The sequence below is a fragment of the Camelus ferus genome, chromosome 6 (genome assembly GCF_009834535.1).
Source record: "Camelus ferus isolate YT-003-E chromosome 6, BCGSAC_Cfer_1.0, whole genome shotgun sequence".
Taxonomy (NCBI): Eukaryota; Metazoa; Chordata; class Mammalia; order Artiodactyla; family Camelidae; genus Camelus; species Camelus ferus.
The window spans coordinates 47,972,667-47,992,909 of NC_045701.1; the positions used below are offsets into that span (position 1 = coordinate 47,972,667).

The 20,243-nt window shown below is 34.2% G+C and overlaps 1 protein-coding gene across 3 annotated transcripts in view; it reads left to right on the top strand.

Annotated features, from left to right (window-relative positions):
* TOGARAM1 (TOG array regulator of axonemal microtubules 1) overlaps positions 1-15,702 on the top strand; it is a 60,271-nt gene extending 44,569 nt beyond the window's left edge. For 2 of the 3 annotated variants that reach the window (XM_032481950.1, XM_014557969.2), the window contains 9 exons: positions 679-784; positions 1,079-1,314; positions 1,730-1,888; positions 4,713-4,839; positions 6,101-6,219; positions 9,326-9,515; positions 10,937-11,156; positions 13,849-13,935; positions 14,569-15,702. In XM_032481950.1, the coding sequence (XP_032337841.1) occupies positions 679-784; positions 1,079-1,314; positions 1,730-1,888; positions 4,713-4,839; positions 6,101-6,219; positions 9,326-9,515; positions 10,937-11,156; positions 13,849-13,935; positions 14,569-14,822 (1,498 nt within the window). In that variant the 3' untranslated portion in view covers positions 14,823-15,702. Of the gene's footprint in view, positions 1-678; positions 785-1,078; positions 1,315-1,729; positions 1,889-2,082; positions 2,210-4,712; positions 4,840-6,100; positions 6,220-9,325; positions 9,516-10,936; positions 11,157-13,848; positions 13,936-14,568 lie in introns of those variants that run through there. The other variant, XM_032481951.1, reaches the window with a different exon arrangement.
* The last annotated feature ends 4,541 nt before the right edge of the window (positions 15,703-20,243 follow it).

A 20,243-nucleotide genomic window follows, 5' to 3' on the forward strand; every position in this document is an offset into this window, starting at 1 on the left:
TTATTAAAATTTTACTTGGAGAGGAAAACTCTGATAGAGCCAGATTTGATCTGTGAACCATAGTTTGCGAACCCCATTCTTAAGTGATCATTCAGTTCTATAGCTTGAAATTCCACCCATATTCTGATTTCTCATAAATGTATATCTGAATCCCTAGTGTCTTCTTGAGCTCTAGACTTGTAATCTGACTGCTTACTTGACACTTCCACTTGAATGCCAATAGAAATTTAACATGTCCAAACTAAAACTCTTGAACTTCTACTTCCTGCCAAGATGGATTAACAGGCATTAGATTTGCCTTCACCTCTGAAAGAACTAAAGAATTCATACAAAATATATAAAACAGTAGTTTTCAGAATACTGTTCACCAGGCAATGAAAGATAGTGATCCCTGAGAAACAAGCAAGGTGAGCCCTTTATATTTATAAAGCATAAACTTAGTTTGACTGTCACTAGTGGTTTTGGCTCTTAAAAGATCTTTTGAATCATGAAAGAGAACTGTTGAAGTGAACAAACCTTTTTGTATTTTTTATTTGTGATTCCTATGTGATAAGAGAAAATAAGCAAGGTCTCCTCATTAGCAAGATTCCATACACACAAAAGAAGGTATCTGAGGTCCTGTTCTAGAGGAGCCCCATTTAATATGTGGTTTTTATCATTTTTTTCTTTTTCCCATAGGGAGAAGAAAATTGAGGGACTGAACTTTATTAGATGTTTAGCTGCTTTTCATTCTGAAATAATGAACACAAAGTTGCATGAAACAAATTTTGCAGTAGTTCAAGAGGTAAACTTACTTTTCAGCTGAGTTAAGGATTGTTTAAATAACAAAGTATAAATATGCCACATTTATTGACCTTTAAAAAAAGCTATACTAAATGTTATCAGTAGGCTTGTATGAAGCTAAAGTAACTCATGACTTACTTTGCAACCTTTAAAAAAATGATTAAATGTTGGTTTTAGGACATAATATAATACATATTAAATGTGTTACTTTGATAGTAAATTTGGTTTCAAAGTCATTATTACTGATTTTCTTTCAGAATATCAGCAAAATATACATTTTGGAAATTTTTTTTAGGTGAAAAATTTACGCTCTGGAGTTTCTCGTGCTGCTGTGGTCTGTTTAAGTGATCTTTTCACTTACCTGAAAAAGAGCATGGATCAAGAACTAGATAATACAGTAAAAGTTTTGTTGCATAAGGCAGGAGAATCAAACACATTTATAAGAGAAGATGTTGACAAAGCATTGAGAGCTATGATCACTAACGTAACTCCTGCACGTGCAGTTGTTTCTCTTATCAACGGAGGACAAAGGTAATGTTCAAAATAATCTGGACATGTTCTTAAACTAACGGTGCAATTGCGTGAAATCTGGGGTGTAGGAAAAAACAAGCATATTTCAATGTTATTTCAGTCCAAAAAAAGTATTAAGTAATTCCTATGTTATAATAAGTGTCATATGAGGTGCTAAGCATACAAAGGATAGTAATATTCTTATTCTAATAATGTTACTTACATTCATAGATCTGGAACTAAATAAATGCCAGTGATTATGATTTTTGTTTTGCTTTTACCTTCCTGGGGAGGGATAGCTAATGCAAATAATTTGTCATTTTAGCCTACAAGGATGATTCCTGAGGCTTAGGAGTAATCATTTAACTTTAAAGATACATCTTTGGAAAATAATTTATACATCAACTCAATTTTAACTGACCATGTTTCCCTGTAGCCATTTACACATTGCAGTGAGAAGATGTGCAGCCCAGCACTTATCAGATGTAGTAGAATTTATGGAACCAGAGCGTATTTTATCTGGAACAAAGGATATGGCTGACCGGATATTACCAGCTGCTGCTAAGTTTGCTCAGGACAGCTCACCAGAAACCAGGTGAATAGTTGCTAATAATATTTGCTGAATCTCTTACTCTAAGGGCTTAAATGTAGAAACAAAGATTAAAGAAGAATGAACATTTTTCTAAATGGAAAAGTGGGATCCTTAGGGATTGGTCTGGGGGATGGTCTTAGTTAACCAATTTGTGAATGATCTTGAGGGAGTGCACAGTGAATTCTCCAAATTTACAGATGACACTACATACTTCTGGGTAGTGAGATGCCATGTCACAGGGATGATCTGCATGAAAACGGCACAAGACTGTATGAGTGGGCAGAAAAGTGGCAGAAGAACTCCATTGTGGGCAAATGTAAGGTAATGCATTTAGAGGAAAACGACGTATTTTCCAAGCAGTCAGGTCAAGTCAAGGAAATAGTTGTACATGAAAAATACAGGAAGCAAAATGGATAACATGAGATATGTGCACTTAGAAAATTCCATGAATTTCTGATTATTATCTGTACTTGAAGAACACTTTTATAAAGGTTAAGAACAGTCAGAGAAAGATAACTAAAATTAAGATGTGGACAGTACCATAGCTGTACTGCTGATGGAAGTTTTGGATGTAGTCAGAAGCCCAGATTCAGTTGCAATCTGTAATCACTGTCTGCCCTTAACAAGTTAATTAACCTGTTAGCTTCTGTTTCCTCATCTATAAAATTGGTAAAGTTGGACTAGATGATTTATAATGTCCCATACCAAGTCTAAAAATTATGGCAGTTATTTATGAAGATAGATTAAAAGGGGGGGAAGTTAGGATCCTGCGTTCATGGAGACTAAAGTAAAGAAGGATACCAAATTTTTAACATTTTGAGGCAAAGATGTCCATTACTTTAGATGACTGGAGTTAATCTTGTGGAAGTCATTATACCAAAAGCTAACATAGAAAGTAAATATATTCATTAGCCATCACTACATAACAAACAACCAGAAACATAGTGATATAAGGCAACACAGATTTTTTTTTTAGCTTACCATTCTTCAGGTTAGAAGATTGGCATACTCAGTTGGGCTTTCTGCCTAGGGTCTCACAAGTCTGAAATCAAGATGATAACATTGCTGGCCTCTTATCTAAAGGCTGTATAGAAAAATCTGCTTACAAACTCGTTCAGGTTGTGGGCCAAATTCTGTTTCTTGTGATTATAGGACTGAGGACCCTGTTTCCTTGCTGACTGTAAGCCACGCTCCTTTCTCAGCTCCATCAAGGTCACCTGAATTCCTTCTCATGCAGCCCCTTCTATCTTCAAGCCAGCAAGCATGTCGAATCTCCCTTATTCTTAGAATCTCTTTGACTTCTTTTTCTTCTAATAGACCCAGAAAGCTCTCTACATTTAAGGGCTCGTGTGATTAGATTAGGTCCACACAGAAAATCTCCCTATCTTAAAATCAACTGTACCCATATAACGTAGCATAATCCTGGAAGTTACATCTCATCATACTCAAAAATTGTAGGAATTGGAGCAGGACATGATTTGGGGGAACTATTTTAGAAGTTCTGCATATCATAGTAAAGTTCAAAACAATTTAGGAGGGTTGGATCATAATAGACTAGTTCAGAACAAAGTAAGATTTATAAGTTGTTTTGTGTACATCTTAACCTTTCCTTAATGGCATAGTAATTCTTTTAATTTATTTTGTCATTTCTTAGATTCTCATTTGAAGTTTTAAAATTACAGAATGGTTATAACTTTCCAGTTTTAGTATTTCTCATATTTCATGTCCCTTTTGCTTGTTTACTTGTTTGTTTTATCCATTCCCATATCAGTAGGGCCTGTGGTACACCTACAGTTCTTAACATTCTGGGATAGAAGTTAGAGTCATCTTGGAAACTATCACTGATTAGGAGTTACTTACCTGGGTGTCGACCTTATTCTGGTTGTGGGGCAAGAAAAGTAATTTTTATTCTCTTATATTACCTCCCTTTCTGTAATTTCATTACATATGAAGGAGTCTGGTTGATACAGATGATCCTGAGATCACCCTATACATCCCCCTTAAAAACTCCTTGCCTTCTCCGGTTCTTCTAGTCTCATATATTCCAACTTGTAGATAAAAGTATAACTGTAATTATTTTAGGGCCAAGCTTCCTTAAGGAATAATAACATAGTATTATTATAAGGTACCAAAAGACCTCCCTAACTAAAAATATCTCCAGTATGCACTTCCACTATACCTGAGGTTTACCGTTAGAATATCTTGGCTTAAGGTATTATTCTAGAAGAATATTTTAAAATTCATATAGCATAAAAAAAACCTTGTTTGGATAACATCAGACATTTATTAATATATCAGCCATAATTTACCAACTAACTTTGTGTGTATTGTAGGTAGAAAAGAATAGGTTTTTGAAGAACTGAAACCCAGGTAAGTTTTGGCAGGAAAAAGAAGAGACAGAGGATCAGAAATACAGACCCTAGGGAAGGTTGACTGAGGCAGACCATCTGGCCAGTAGGTGAGCAGCAAAAGGTCGCTGGGCAAGGAGCCCAGGGCAAAGATACACTTCTCATTCACAGTTCTGCCAAGTGCCTGCCTTGACATGGACCCTCAGGTGCCTGAGAAACAGAGGCAAAGCTTTTGGCTCTCCATCTGACATAAGCTAAAAGATTTGAAGCTATGTTGTTTTTCAAAGGTGGGTGGCAGGAGAATGCTGTACTCTATAGTTCAGTTAGTGTAACTACATTTCAGTGGCTTACTTAAAAGAGAGAGAGTGTTCTTGATGTTGATAAATTTCTTCTATTGGAAAAAAAAATTGGATCGAAGGACAGAAACTGAGCTTGTTAAGATTTGTAAAATTATTTACATATGTCTCAAATACCCATAGGTATTATGGTCGAAAGATGCTTTTCCTCATGATGTGTCATCCTAACTTTGATAAAATGCTTGAAAAGTATGTCCCATCTAAAGATTTGCCATATATTAAGGAATCTGTTAAAAGCTTACGGCAAAAGGTATGTCGAAGTTTATTTTATGAATAACTTTTAAAGCAAAGTTCATTTGCTCAGAAAGGTAAAGGATAGAAATAATTACTTCTTTGATTATTTCTCTAATAACCATTCAGAGTATATCTACAGTAGTGTTTCAACAACTGCAGTACTAAGTAGACATATATAGTGTCAATAAATGTGTATTAAACAGAAACTTGATATTTGGTAGAATGTAATATAGTTTATTGCAATTATAAGACTTGAGTTTGAGTCACAACTCTGAGAATTAGCAACTGTATTAATTTTAGGCACATCCCTTCATTTCTTCAAACAGAATTTTTATTTTTTGTAAAGTAAAGATAGTGATGTTTATCACAGTTGGTTCCTGCTTTATTTCCCTTGTGTGTTCCACTATTAGAGGTCCTACCACACTGGGGCGTTGATAAGGAGATCCTTGAGGGGAAGCCCCATGTCTTATTTATCCTGGTAGATAATGGGGATTCAGAAGTGTCTGTGAAATGAATGACTGAGGGAATAACAAGTGAAATGAAATGTGAAAAGTGTCTTATAAAAAAGTAACCTATTTATGTACTATTTTTTGCAAAAATGTGCTTACGTTAATCGTGTATAAATTTTCTGGGGCAATTTATGTTATTCTTCTCTGGTTACCTTGGGCAAAGGATTCATTTATGAAGGGATAATCAAAGATATATTGTGATATATACATTTTAGAGCATTTTTCCACCTGTTGATCCTAAAAATTTCAGCTTAATTCATATAGAATTTATCAAAATAGCCATGCAAAAAAATCGTCTCACTAAAATGAGGCAGATTATATCTGTGAATCATTTCAAGTACAAGTATCAGGAAAAATAGATTTTAAATAGTTCTTACTGAAATGTTTTTTCTCATCCTGGTATTGCATAGGAATTCATTGTTCATGTAATATATTCATATTTTTGGCATAGATTTATATTTTCTTTATAGATTTTAAGCTTTAAGAAGAGCAGTTATAAAATATAGATATTAATTTTTTGAATTTTAGTCACTTTTGCCAAGAAAATATTTTCCTATTAGTTGGTCACATATTTTGTTAATTTACTACTAATTACAAGGTATTTATATATCTGATACCCTTTAAAGCATAAGTATAGCATACTATTAAAATGTTTTCAATCATAAAAGAGATCAACAATGACTGCTATGAGAATTACATTGTACAAGTTATTTACGTTACTAGTTTTAAGGCTTTTATTACACTGCCTTTCTTTGTATTTACTTACAGGGCTTGGGAGAGATACCACTAGATACGCCGTCAGCAAAAGGAAGACGGTCTCATACTGGCAGTGTTGGAAATACAAGGTCATCATCTGTATCTAGAGATGCTTTCAATTCATCTGAAAGGTAGAATCATTTCATACTCCACGTCATTAGAGAAATTACTCCCTAGTGATGGTAGTCTCATTTGAATGTTTTCATGAACTATCCCAGGGTATTTGTTGAAATTTAATGGAGTTTTGAAAGTTGGTAAGGACTTAGAAAATCTGAGGTAATTAAATTTAATAAAGCAATTAGTTTGAATTTTTATCATGAATGAGTGTTGAATTTTGTCAAATGCTTTCTCAGTGTCAGTTAACATAATCATATGTTTTACATTATTCTGTTAATATGATGAATTACAGTCATTGATTTCCAAATGTTAAAAACAGTAAGTTGTATTCTTTGGATTACTCTCACTTGATCATGATGTGTTATATTTTTAATATATCACTAGAGTTGATTTGCTACAATTTGTTGGGTGTTTTTGTGTCTGTATTCATGAGGTCTGTAATTTTCCTGTCAATCCCCAGTACCTCCATTAATAAATAAATACATATTCTAGTTCTATTGTATCATTGATTATGCTTCATATGATTTCAGTTCTTTTATAATTTATTGTTTTATGGTTCAGCATGCATTCTGTTAGTGAATATTTTTATATGTACTTAAAAGAATGTTTATTCTCCTACTGTTGGGCTTAGTGTTCTATAAAATGTCAGTTAGGTTAAGTTAATTTGTTGTCTTGTTCAAGTCTTCCATATCCTTATTGTCTCTACTTGTTCTGTCAACTGCCAAGATAGGAATATTGATATCTCGAACTATAGTGGATCTGTTTATTTGTACTTTCAGTTCTATCACTTTTTACTTCATGTATTTTTGTGCATGTTCATGTTAAATGCATATATATGCATGTATTCATTAATTGTTGATGAATTGACCTTTTATCTTTATGAAGTCTCTCTCACTTTATCTCTTATAATACTCCTTTTCCTGAAGTCTGCTTTGTCTCATATTAGCCATTTTATTGTAATAGTGTTGGGGTGGTGTATCTTTTTTAAAATAGCAGTGTTATGGAGATGTAATTCACATAAAATATAATTCACCTATTTAAGGCATTAAATTTTGTTTTTTGTATATTTACTGAGTTGTGCAACTATCATCACAGTTAATTTTAGAACATTTTAACATTTTCATCACCTCAAAAGAAAATTCCACACTCATTAGTAGTCAGTGTCATTTCCCCACAATTGTCCCATCCCCAGCCCTGTGCAGTCTGCTTTCTGTTTCTGTCGTTCTGCATGTTCTGGACATTTCGTACAGATAGAAACATATGATATGTCTTTAAAATATTATAACATCTGCAAATAGAGACAGTTTTACTTCTTCCTTTTCAATTTAGGTGTCTTTTATTTAATTTTTTTCTTGCCTAATTGCTCTGGCTAGGACTTCCAGTACTGTGTTGAATAAGAATGGCAAGAGTAGGCACCCTTGTCTTGTTCCTGAGATTAGAAGCAAAGCTTTTGGCTTTTCACTGTTGAATATGATGTTGGTGTGGGCTTGTCTTATACAGCCTTTATTATGTTGATATATGTTTCCACTATACCCACATTGTGGAGAGTTTTTATCATGAATGGAAGTTGAATTTTGTCAAATGCTTTTTCTGCAGCTGTTGATTTGATTATATGATTTTTATCATTCATTTTTGTAAAGTGATGTATCACATTGATAGACTTGTGGATGTGGAACCATCCTCGCATCCCCAGGATGAATCCTACTTGGGTCATTGTCTGTGATTCTTTTAATGTGTTGTTGAATTCAGTTTGCTAATATTTTGTGGAGGATTTTTCCATCTATGATCATTTTTAATGTCTTCTCTTTTTTATAAATTTTATGATTGTTAATGTACCTAGTGAGTTTCCCCTTTTGACTGTTACTCTATCTTTTCCCCCAAAACTATATTATGTGTTATCTTACTGTCAAATCCATCCTGTTTTGAACAATAAAAACGCCATCTTTATAGATAGGTTTCAGTAATTCAATGGCTTCTTGAGGTGTTTTTCTGCTTTACTCCTTACATTTATTCACCTTTTATGTATCATATAGTCCTTAGTGTAAATATAAATTTAATTATTTGTGTTTCTCATTGTTTCAAATTAATCATCTTAAATATTACCTCAGATTAATTTATTTAAACAAATTAAAAGTAATGGATAAATTCATTTAGTATCTGCTCTTTAAATCATCATCCTGTGTCCACTTTCAGGATGATTCTGAGTCATTAATCACTGCTCTTAAGACAAATTTAGCACTGATTTTAATACTATCTAGTCAGAGAAATGGTGGTACCTGGGAATTGTTACCACTGTCTTTAAGACCTGTCAATTTGTATGACTCTTTAGTTTCAAAGGGATCATCATCTATCACATTGAGTCACTCCTTTATAGCAGTGGAAAACACTGTGCTTCTAAGTCATTGAAATAGTAAATCCTACTGGTCTCAAGATTCTAATTTTCCTATGCATGTTCACATGGATATTTTACAGAAAACAGTTAACATATCAGGCCTGATACTGCTACCCTGGGAAAGGCCAACTTGCAATGTTAGCGCTTGGCCTGGCATCTGGAAACTAGGATTTCAGGAGGATTCCCACCATTCTCTAACTGATAAGGGTATTTTACTCTGCCTGTATTTTATGGGCAAATAGTATGGTTAATACTGAAGACTTACTTTCCTTCTGAGAGTCTGGAATTTGGTATGTCCAAGGCAGAGGACCAGCTATGACCAACTCCCCATAAAAATCCTTGGCACTGAGCCTCTCATAAGCTTCATTGGCAGACAGCATTTTACATGTGTTGCAGTTTGTTGATGGAGGAATTATGTTTATGCTGCGTGACTCCACTGGAAAAGGACCCTTGAAGCTTGCATCTGCTTTCCTTTGGACTTTGACCCATATGCCTCTCCCTTTGCTGATTTTGCTTTGTATCCTTCTGCTATAACAAATCTTAACCATGAGTAAAACTACATGCTGAATCTTATGAGTCCTCTTAGCAAATCACCATACCCAGGGGAGATCTTAGGGACCCCCAACACAGGTATTGTGGCTGTGGGTTAAGTCATTCTGTGAATTTTTCAAAAATGAATGCATAATGAAAATTACTTGTGTTTGTGTTTTACCCTTTTTTCACTTTAGAGAGGTAGCTGAAATTCGTGAAGTCTCCAGAAAATCAGTTCCCCGCAATTCCTTAGAAAGTGCCGAGTACATTAAAGTCATAACAAGTTTATTAAATGCAAAAGACTTTCGTGATCGGATTAATGGGATTAAGCAGCTTTTATCAGATACTGAAAACAATCAAGAGCTTGTTGTTGGAAACATTGTGAAGGTAAGGACCTGTCGAAATTAATTTTCATTTTTAATCTGTGATTAATAAAGTTCATTAGGACAAAAAATGGCCCTATATCTTAATACTTTATATGTATTATTTTAAAGTGTTGAAATAAACCTAGTGAAAAGAATGGGTTGCCTAACTTTTGCTCTGTTAAAAGCATTCCAAAACAATTCAGAGTAACTGGGGAGACTACTAAGAAAATAGCTGCTTATTTGTTTGACTCTTCCCACTAGATGGTAACTGTGTTCTCAGAGCTCTCAGAACCTGGCATTCAGTAAATAGATGTTGTGTGAATTAATACATATTTTAAAAACTCAGGGCATTTAAGAGACTTGCTAGTATTACCTAGGAATAGATAATAAAATTTTTCATATATAGGTTAGAAATCTGTATATACTAATTTATGTACCTCCCTTTAGGAAGACAACAAGCAATGGAAAGGGAGACAGTAATGTTAGTGGTACCAGAGCACAGATTATTTATGCTTCTGTCTACAGCCATACCGTCCTGAACGTGCCCGCTCTTGTCTGATTACTTATGCCTCATCAGAGTTTAGTTCAATTAATTCCATTAGTAATTTGGTAATTAAATTCCATTTTAAATTTGCACTATGTTTATTAAACTTGGCAAACGTACCATAACTATGATTAATTCCAGTGGTCGTGTCTCTTAATTTTCAGAGGAAAAGTAACACATTAGCATTATCATGGAAATCAGCAAGTTACATTTTCTGATATCTGTTGAGTAATTTATTATATGTATCAGGAATTATTAGTTAATAGTCTCAATCTCACAGAATAGCTCTTCCCTCACCTGACATGGCTACAGAATTACTTTGCATTCACTCTATTATATTTTGAATTTATGAAAGCTAAGAATTTGAAGCGCAAGGAATAGTTGTTTAAATATTCAGGCTAAGAGGTAATAATAAAAATTCAACTTGGAAATTACATCTAAAATTCTCATAAGAAACCTAAACTGAAACTAGGTCAGATCTCTACAGTAAAACTTACATGTCTACTTCTGTTACAAATAGAGATAAAGATAGAAACTTTTCTTAAGTTCTTAAAGTTAGCTAAACTAACCCACACCTTTTAGAAAGTAACATTTTGATCACATTTACAGTAATTATATCTGTGTACTGAACCAAATTTCTCAACCTTAATTTATTAGGATGTCTTTTTAGGTGATTTTTGAAGCCTTCATGTTTTGCTATAAGAAGATCTGACATTTAGATTTAGCATCCACATTTTTATAAAATTCCTATTACCTAAGTTCAGGTTAAATAAGATGTGTTTATGTTTTTAAACAGTATACTTCTCCTTTAGTAAAATACTATGAAATGTCATAAAGAATTTAAATATAATGGGTATAAACATTATTTTACTTTAAATAATTTACCAATTTACTTTCAGATATTTGATGCTTTTAAATCTCGACTTCATGATTCCAATAGTAAAGTAAACCTGGTGGCTCTAGAAACAATGCACAAAATGATTCCTTTGCTTAGAGACAACTTATCTCCTATAATCAACATGCTAATTCCAGCAATAGTAGATAACAATCTGAATTCCAAGAATCCAGGCATCTATGCTGCTGCCACAAATGTTGTTCAGGCACTGAGTCAGCATGTAGGTAAGAAATCCTACTTTGGCACTCAAGTTATTTTGGCTTTACTTTTGTATATTTTCCTACACATTTTTGTTTTGTTTATCTTTTTCTCTTCTTTAGGTTTTCTTTTTAGACTTTTTTTTTATAATGCTGAAACCTAGTCAGTTTTTGGTTTCTAATGTTATGATAGATTTTTTATAATTTTCTCAGTAGTAATTTTAATTATTTTTAGTGATTAAATACTATCCCATTAAATTGACTTTCTCTTCCCTTATTTTAGACTTTTCAGTTATTCTTTTCTGCCTCACCCTCACATCTGAAACAAAATTAACTCAAAATGGGTCATAAATTGAATATAAAATTTAGCTGTAAAACTTTTGGAACATAGGAGAAAATCCTTAGGACCTAGCCTTAGTGAAGAGTTGTTAGCATGACACTAAAAGCATGATCCATTAAAAAGTCCATAAATTGGACTTTATCAAAATTAAAAACATTTGATCTACAGAAGACTCTTTTTTTTAGGTCAAAATATTTATTTTTGTGTTACAAAAACAAAAATAAATCCAAGCAGGTAGCTAAATAAACCTATTTTTCAAGTGTCCCGTCCTGGGATCTCTGTCCTAGAATTTAGTAAACAACTCAAGTTTAGGTTGCTTCAGCACTTCTTCTGGATGCTGTGAGGTCTCCATCTTATAACCATGTTTCTGTAGTTTAACTTGTAACTAACTGGAGAAGTCATCCTCTATGTCATCATCCCAATTATCCTCCCTGACAGACTACAGATTTGGAGGAAATATTTGCAAACCACATAGCTGATAAAGAACTTACATCTAGAATATATAAAAAAAATCTTAAAACGCAACATTAAAAAAAAGCAAACAATCTAATTAGAAAATGGGCAAAACACATGGAGAAACATTTATATGGATGGCAAATAAACACATGAAAAGATGTTCAGCATCACCAGTCATTAGAGAAATGCAAATACAAATTAAGGCCATGATCATTACAGGAATGTCTTAGTCTCTTCGGGTTGTTGTAACAAACTGTCACTTTTTGGATGGCTTAAAAACCACAAACATTTATTTTTCACAGCTCTGGAGCCCGGGAAGTCTAAAATTAAGGCGCCAGCAGATTTGGTGTTGGGTGAGGGCCCACTTCCTAGTTTATAAATGGCCAACTTCTGACTGTGTCCTCACATGGTAAAAGGGGCACAGGAGCTCTTTGGGGCCTCTTTTTATAAAGGCACTAATCCCATTCATGAGACTTCACCTTCATGACATAATCACCTCCCAAAATCCCCACCCCAGACACCATCACATTGGGGATTGGATTTCAACGTATGAATTTGGGCAGGGGATGCAATCATTCAGTCTATAGCAAGTATTAGAAAAACTAAAATTAAAAATAGTGGCAACACCAAATGCCAACAAGGTTGCAGAGAAACTGGATCTCATACGCTGCTGGTGAGAATGTAAATAAAATGGCATAGCCACCCTAGAAAATAGTTTGTTTCTTAAAAAACTAAAATGCAAACAAACAAACAAAAAAACACTAACCATGTACTTACCCATCAGTTGCATTCCTCGGCATTTATCCCAGAGAAATGAAATGTTCCATCCATGCAAAAACCCGTACATGATTGTTCACAGGAGCTTTGTTTATAATAGTCAAAAACTGCAAACAACCTAGATATAATTCAGTAGGTTAGTGGTGAAAAAAACTGATACATCCATACCATAAAATACTACTTAGCAATAAAAAGGAATGAATTATTGATACATGCAACAATTTGGGGGTTTTGTTTGTTTTGTTCTCGGGGGGTAATTGGGTTTATTTACTTATTTTATTTTTTTATGAAGGTACTAGGGATTGAACCCAGGACCTCGTGCATGCTAGACATGTGCTCTCTCAGTGAGCTATACCCTCCCCCTGATACATGCAACAATTTGGATGGATCTCAAAATCATTGTGCTGAGTGAAAAAAGCCAGCCCCAAAAGGTCACATGCTGTATGATTTCATGTGTATAACTTTCTCAAGATGACAAAATTGAGATGGAAAACATATTAGTGTTTATTAGGGCTTAGGGGCAATGTAGGAGGAGTGGCTAGATGTGACTATAAAGAGGTAGCACTAGGGAGATCTTTGTGGTGATAGAATAGTTTTGTATCTTAATTATAGTGATGGTTTCACAAATCTACATATGTGATAAAATGACATAGAACTGTATGCACATATTGTACCAATGTCAGGTTCCTTGTTTTGATATGTACTATAATTATGTAAGATACAACCTATGGGTGGAAGTACACGAAACCTGTCTGTGCTATCTTTGCAATTCACTGTGAAACTATAAAATTAAAACTTTGAAAAAATTCAGTAAAGGTAAAAACTATCCCCAAAGTTTCCATTTTTTTCTCTTTGTCTTTTTCTTTTTTCTTTTCTTTTCTTTTTTCTTTTTTTTTGGATAAACCTGTGTACTATCATTTGGAATAAGATGCCTTGGGAAGATAGGCAGTTTTTTTTCTTTTTATTTCTCATTTGCTATAAGAATATCACTCTGTTATAGAGAATTTTAAAAAGTGACTAACTACATAGATTAGATCTTTTTTTAACATTTGCATCAATTATTTTTCTTTTCAGTGTTGTGTAATAGAAAATAAATAGGATCTTATAACTCTTTAAATGTGTCTCTGTGTTATTCTTTTTGTTTAGATAATTACTTACTTCTGCAGCCATTTTGCACAAAAGCTCAGTTTTTAAATGGAAAAGCAAAACAGGATATGACTGAAAAGCTTGCTGGTAAATATTTTTTAGTTGTTACTTCTAAGTAAATATTTTATTAATCAAGGGTAAACTGATGGGCATTCAGTTTAATATTAGTAGTTACCAGACTCAGTATCATTATCCATGAAGTAGAAATAAATTGTGTAATGATCCACAAGAGGACTTTTTAAGACTTTTACCCCAAAATTTTTTTCAGAAAAATTGTATTCCTTTTTTTCCCCTAATAAGGGTTTAATCTTCTTGTTAGTAGAAATAAGCAGGATAAATAAAAAGACATTAAAATCAAATATTGGTACATATAGAAAACTGCTATTTCAAATTAGTGTTTGATAAAAGGTCCATGAGTTAAAAATGTATATGTCTTGTTTTAACTACATACATTTGGAAAACATTGAGATGAATTTTTGGTTTGATTTCTGTCTTTACTACTTTTGCCTGAACGCATTATGATATATAGATTTCTAATACTTGAAGGATCCCAATCTTTGGGAGCAAAGTTTCTGACCTTACTTTTTTTTAAAGTGCCTACCAGTTTAAGACAAATGGCATAGAGAAGAAGCTCCGTTTATTTTATATGCTTTTTAATTGACAGAACTTGAATTTAATTTGTTTTCAAACCTCACTGTTAACCATATTTTTGTGTTTCAGATATCGTTACAGAACTTTATCAGAGGAAGCCTCATGCCACGGAGCAGAAAGTGTTGGTTGTTTTATGGCATCTCTTAGGGAACATGACAAACAGTGGCTCTCTGCCTGGAGCTGGAGGAAATATACGAACAGCCACAGCAAAATTATCAAAAGCACTTTTTACACAGATGGGTCAGAATCTGTTAAATCAGGCTGCATCTCAACCATCACATATAAAAAAGAATTTAGAGGAATTGCTCGATATGACAATTTGAAATGAGTTATGAATCTTTGATGAAATATTCTATGATGAACAAAACTGTTTACACGATGACAAATGGAAGTTTTTTAAAGTTATATTTTCAGTGCCTGCACTTCTCATCCAGTAAGTTAAGTCAATGGCGATTTTTATTTGCAGCCTGTGAATACACACCTATATCGACCCTGTCACTTGCACCCATCGCGCAAAACTCCAAAATAATATAATCTAATGTTCTTAAATCTGAGGCACATGGAATGAAGCCCAGTTTAATATTTTTGAGAAAAGTCCTGCTCATTTGCACTATTCTATAGAAACTGCAATTTGTTGCCCTATATGTACAATTAGATTTTTAATTAAAAATATACTTTTTAATATGTAATCATGTTCTGCTATGTCTCATTACTCAGCCTTATTTTATGAAGTGGAAGAAGTCATTGAACTATGTTATCACAAACTAAGTTTTGTGTGCTGTTTGTGAAAAACGTATTTCTGAAATCAGTCTGCTAATATGATTGTGCAGTATTAGCTTGCTTTTGCTGGTGTGTTAATGTGATATATTTGCTTATCATTTGGGTTTAATCATCTACATAATTGTGAAGTTTAACAAGTTATAATAAAGCATGATGACCAAAGTTTTAGAAAACATTTAAACATTTTAAGTGCACGTTTAAGAAAACGTGTTGAATGTAACTTCTCTATTTTTGTGTGCAAACTAAATTTTATTTCTATATGTCCTGACATTTATAAAGGTGTTATTTTGCTGCCCAGTTGTGTAATTCTCAAACATAGTGCCAGGTCTACTATAGCCTTTCTCAGAATTCTTGGGCTACAAGTACTGTATGCATCTTAAAAAAGAAAAGGAATGTTATAAAATAAAAGGATTTATTTCTGTAGATGTGTGAGAGGTGTCCTATTTTTCTAACTTCCATATATGGTAAAATGGGAAAAATATATGTTATAATATCACTTTCACTTGTTACACTTGATACAATATTGCCCTGTCCCTATTGACCTAACTGTACACCTGGATTATAGTTCTAGCTTTACAGGAAGTTAGCTGTGTGACCTTGGGCAAGTCACTTGCCAGATTTAGGCCTCAGTTTTCTCATCTCTAAAATGTAAGGGTTGGACTAGATGATTTTTAAGGTTCCATTTTGTTCTAAAACTTTTTGTGCTTCTATGTTGCAGTTTACTGTAAGATCACTTTATTACAGTTGTGAGCTGCCTACATTCTTTTTCACTTCTTGTGTCACTGGACAGTTTTCTACTCTAGTGGGCTGCTTTTTAAATTGCGATTCTTTGTATTAATCTGCAATCTCGAAGGAAAAAAGGAAAAAAAGTTTGAAGTTAATCTGAAAGAAGAATGAAGACATGGTTACTTTTTCTATTTATATACATTGTCATAATTACATACATACTTTTAAATTTCTTTTTCTTCTAAATATATTTTATTATGTTCCTATAATTTAGGTCCAAAGTTAGCAAACATTTTCTGTAAAGGACCAGAAAGTAGATATTTTTGGCTTTGTAAGCCACAGACAGATTGTTATTCTTTGTTTTTGTTTTTTACAACTCTTTAAAAATGTAAAAAAAATTCTTAGCTCAGGCCAAACATGAACAAGTCTCTGGTTTAGACTCTCTGCCTTCAGTTGTAACTCTGAAATCATTAAATTTTGCTTCACTCTTTACAATATTCATTAGTAAGACAATAGTTACAGGTTCCAAGTTTCATTAATTTTGACCACTGCCCTTGTGTCTTTGCAAATGTGCCTACTAAATTTTGCACTGATATATTGAAGGTATATTTTAAATTTCAAAGTTTACCAAGAACTGTTACCAACCCAGGAATCAAAAAGAATTAGAGACTGATCACTGACTGAAAGAACTAAAGAGAAGCTGAAGGCCTCAAAAAATTGTAACAGATGTTTTTTACAGTAATAGCAGTACTAGCGATAAAAGTCCAACCCCACCAGCACTGCAACTAAAAAATAAAAGAAATTTTCACAGCCTATTCACCCAGTGGAATCCATATCACAGAGTCATTAAAAATGTTAATACTTTAATCACGGTACAATGTCCACAGTGTGTTAAATAAAGAAAGCTTGACTACAAAATAAATAGTGTCTCTGTTTATTAACTATATGCGCACATACAGAAAATAGAACTGGAATTATATACACCAACATGTTAATTGTGGTAATCGGGTAAAGAAGTTATTTTAATTTTTTCAGTGTACTATTCTGCACTTTTATTTTTTCAGAAATGAGCAACATGTATTGCCTGTGTAATAAAATTTAAATTACAATTAAGTAACCTAAAGAGAATCTGAAAATAAAGGTAATATGAAGAGAAGAATACATGGCAAGAAGAGGCACAGCAGTGACCATGAAATTGCTAAGGGAGATAGTGACATGACTAGAAGGGAGACAAGAAAGGGAAGCAAGAGAGTATAAAGGTGAAGAGCATAAGACTTAGATTCAGAAAGCATAGATTTGGAACCCAGTTTTATTATTACTTGCTAAATCTTACATATATCCTGCACTTGGTGTGAGGTACAAAATTAATGTGGGATTATATATAAGAAAGTATTTGTAAACCTCAAATTCCATACAAAGTTAACTTATTCCCAGTAAGAAATGACGTTGAGGAAAGATGGGCAGAAAACCTATAGAAATCTTTAGTGCTAAGATAGTCAATCCTACTTATTTCATTGTGGGAGGTTAAGTACATCAAATGAAGGCAAAATCAATTAAGTACTGTGTAGTCTCATAATGTGTACTGTAAAAGTACTTAAACTTAATTCATATTTAAACTCTTCTCTGGGCAACAATGGGATAAATGCAGATTTGAAGGCATTAAAGTGAATTGTAAGTTTAGCAAAGTAGTTTTTCTTTCTTTTTAAATCCTGGAGCATGGAATATGTGAGATAATGTTATATAAAATGAAGGCAGAATGATATATGGCGGTACCATATTACGACCAGTCTTGAATGATTTGTTCACCTCTGTACTGAATGCCTTGGCCTATTCTGGTTGCTGAATAGATAGTACTTCAATAAAATGCTGAGTGATACATACATACGTTTGAAATTTATTATGGAGCAATGTTTTCAAGGATGGAGGTGGTGTATTTTAAAAATTAACCGCTAGAAGAGGAGGGGTAGTTGGATGGAGCAGGGAGAAATAGTAGGCAAGGAAATCAATTTGGAAACACTGATATAGAGGCCTGTGGCAAATGAATTTCATCAAATGTTCTAGCCTAATGGATTGACAGTGTCTGCCTGATCAGTGTGTTGAACAAGATTGTGACATTACAGTAAGTTTTAATCTGAAAGAGTGCAGTGATCCACTTACTATTCAGGGCTCAGAGCCAGATTCTAGATAGTAAAGGTCTAAGGAATAGTTGAAGCAGTGAGAATTGAAAGAAGAGATCAAAAGGTATTCTGATGGCAGGATTGACCAAATTGATGACCTACTTAAGTATGGAGTATAAAGGAGTCGAAGTTAATGAAGTTTCTCACACTAAAGACTGATGGATTCTGATGCCATTAACTGGAATGGAGAAGACTGGAGGAGAAGCAGGTGATGGGAAAAAAGATGAATGTAATGCTTGCAGACCTCCATGAGAGAACTTGACTGTGAAGGCAGAGTTCTGAATTTAAATTGCAGCTTTGCATTTATTAAATCTATGGCCAAGAAGACTAAAAGAATAAAAGGAAGGAAGGTGAGAAGGAAGGGAGGGAAGGGAAGAGAACAAAGAGAAAAGGAAGAAAAAAAACTGGCATGAGCAAAAAGGAAAACTTTTTTTGAAACTTAGAAGTCAAAGTCGCTGGCTTCAAACCTGGCTTGATTCAGGGCTCAAATGATGTCTAGATCTAGTTTTTCTCTCTTTCATCCATAGAAACATCTGATTTTTCTATGTCTCGTTGACCAGAACTGGGTCACGTGTCTATCCCTAAATCAGTCATTGGCAAACAGGAATGGGATTACCATGTTTGGTTTGTACTGATTATGACTCAACTCCTGGAGTTGGCACATTGCCACCTAATACCTGAAAATGAGCAATGCTTTAAGTTCATGACAAAACTATGAATTCCACTGACATCATAATTTGGCAGACTGTGGGTCCATACTTGGAAGAGTATGTTTGGCTCATTTAGCCCCATGGCTGCAAAGAACAAGAAATTCTTTTGGTTCCATCACAGAAAGTTCCTGATATTTGGTCTCTGCTTTATGCCAAGAATTTAGAAATATGATCTTGTCATTCTCTTTAAGCTGCCTGGTATTAATATGAATAATCACCCCACCCCCACACTTCTCCCCAAAGCTTTGCCTTAATGTCATCTTCGATGCCTATAGTTAATTTTATACCATATGTATACTGCGTACAATAAGTTCCATGAATACCAGAAGGATGTCTCAGTCCTCAGTCCTCAATCCAACATCCTTCTGTTTCCCTGGAGAACTGTTATCTGCAACTATTCTTGGTACTCATTTCGGTATCAATCATGACTTCTAGTTACTAGAAAAAAAAAATACACACACATATACATATATATGTATATACATGTATGTCTAATTTAAACAGAAGATAGGTTTCTAAAAAGTGTTTGGTATTACACAGAGCTTTATGAGGGTAGGAGGCTAGAAAGCCAGTAATAATATCCAAACTGTGCTGCCGAGTGTGGGGAAGATACTTCAGCTGCCATTACAGAGCAGAGCCACCACAGCCACCACTTCTGATACCACACACCCCCACGTTGGATGCTGGCCCTAAACCGCTGCTGCAGATGCTTTGGGAGAACAGATGCAGCTGCTGCCTGTGCACAAACCGTTACCAGAAGAGTCTAGGTATTATATGTCTTCATAAATGAGTTACCAATTCCAGGAATGGGCTAGGAAGGCTTGGCAGAAAGAACCCAAGTCACACACCTATTTTCATATTTCTGGGTGTGTGTGTGTGCGTGCGCGTGTGTGCACACGTGTGTGCTGAGGGATGGGGTTGGGGGGAGCACTAGGAAAGCAAGTATATGATAGTTGCAGCTTCTACAGTGCAATTTAGGCTGTCTACTTCGGAAAGAGGAGATACCTCAGACAGAGGAAGGGATTTTGTACACTGGGTGACTAAAACAAATAAAAAATGGCCACTGCAGAAATCACTGACATATGAAAGGTAATAAAATCAATTGGGAAAAAACACGCTGCACTTCATGTTACATTCGTGTTGATTAGGTTTTGTATTTGAGTCCTCCAAAAAGCAGATCCCGTAATGGGTTTAGATGTGCAAGAGATTTATGCAGGAAAATGCCTGTGAGAGAAGGTAAGTAGTCAGATAAAGTAGAGTTTTCAGACAGTGACGGAGGTCTAGCCCCCGATGTAGGAGAAAGAGAAGAAAAGTTAAAGGCAAGCCTGACTGAAGCTGGGAGTCAATGGAG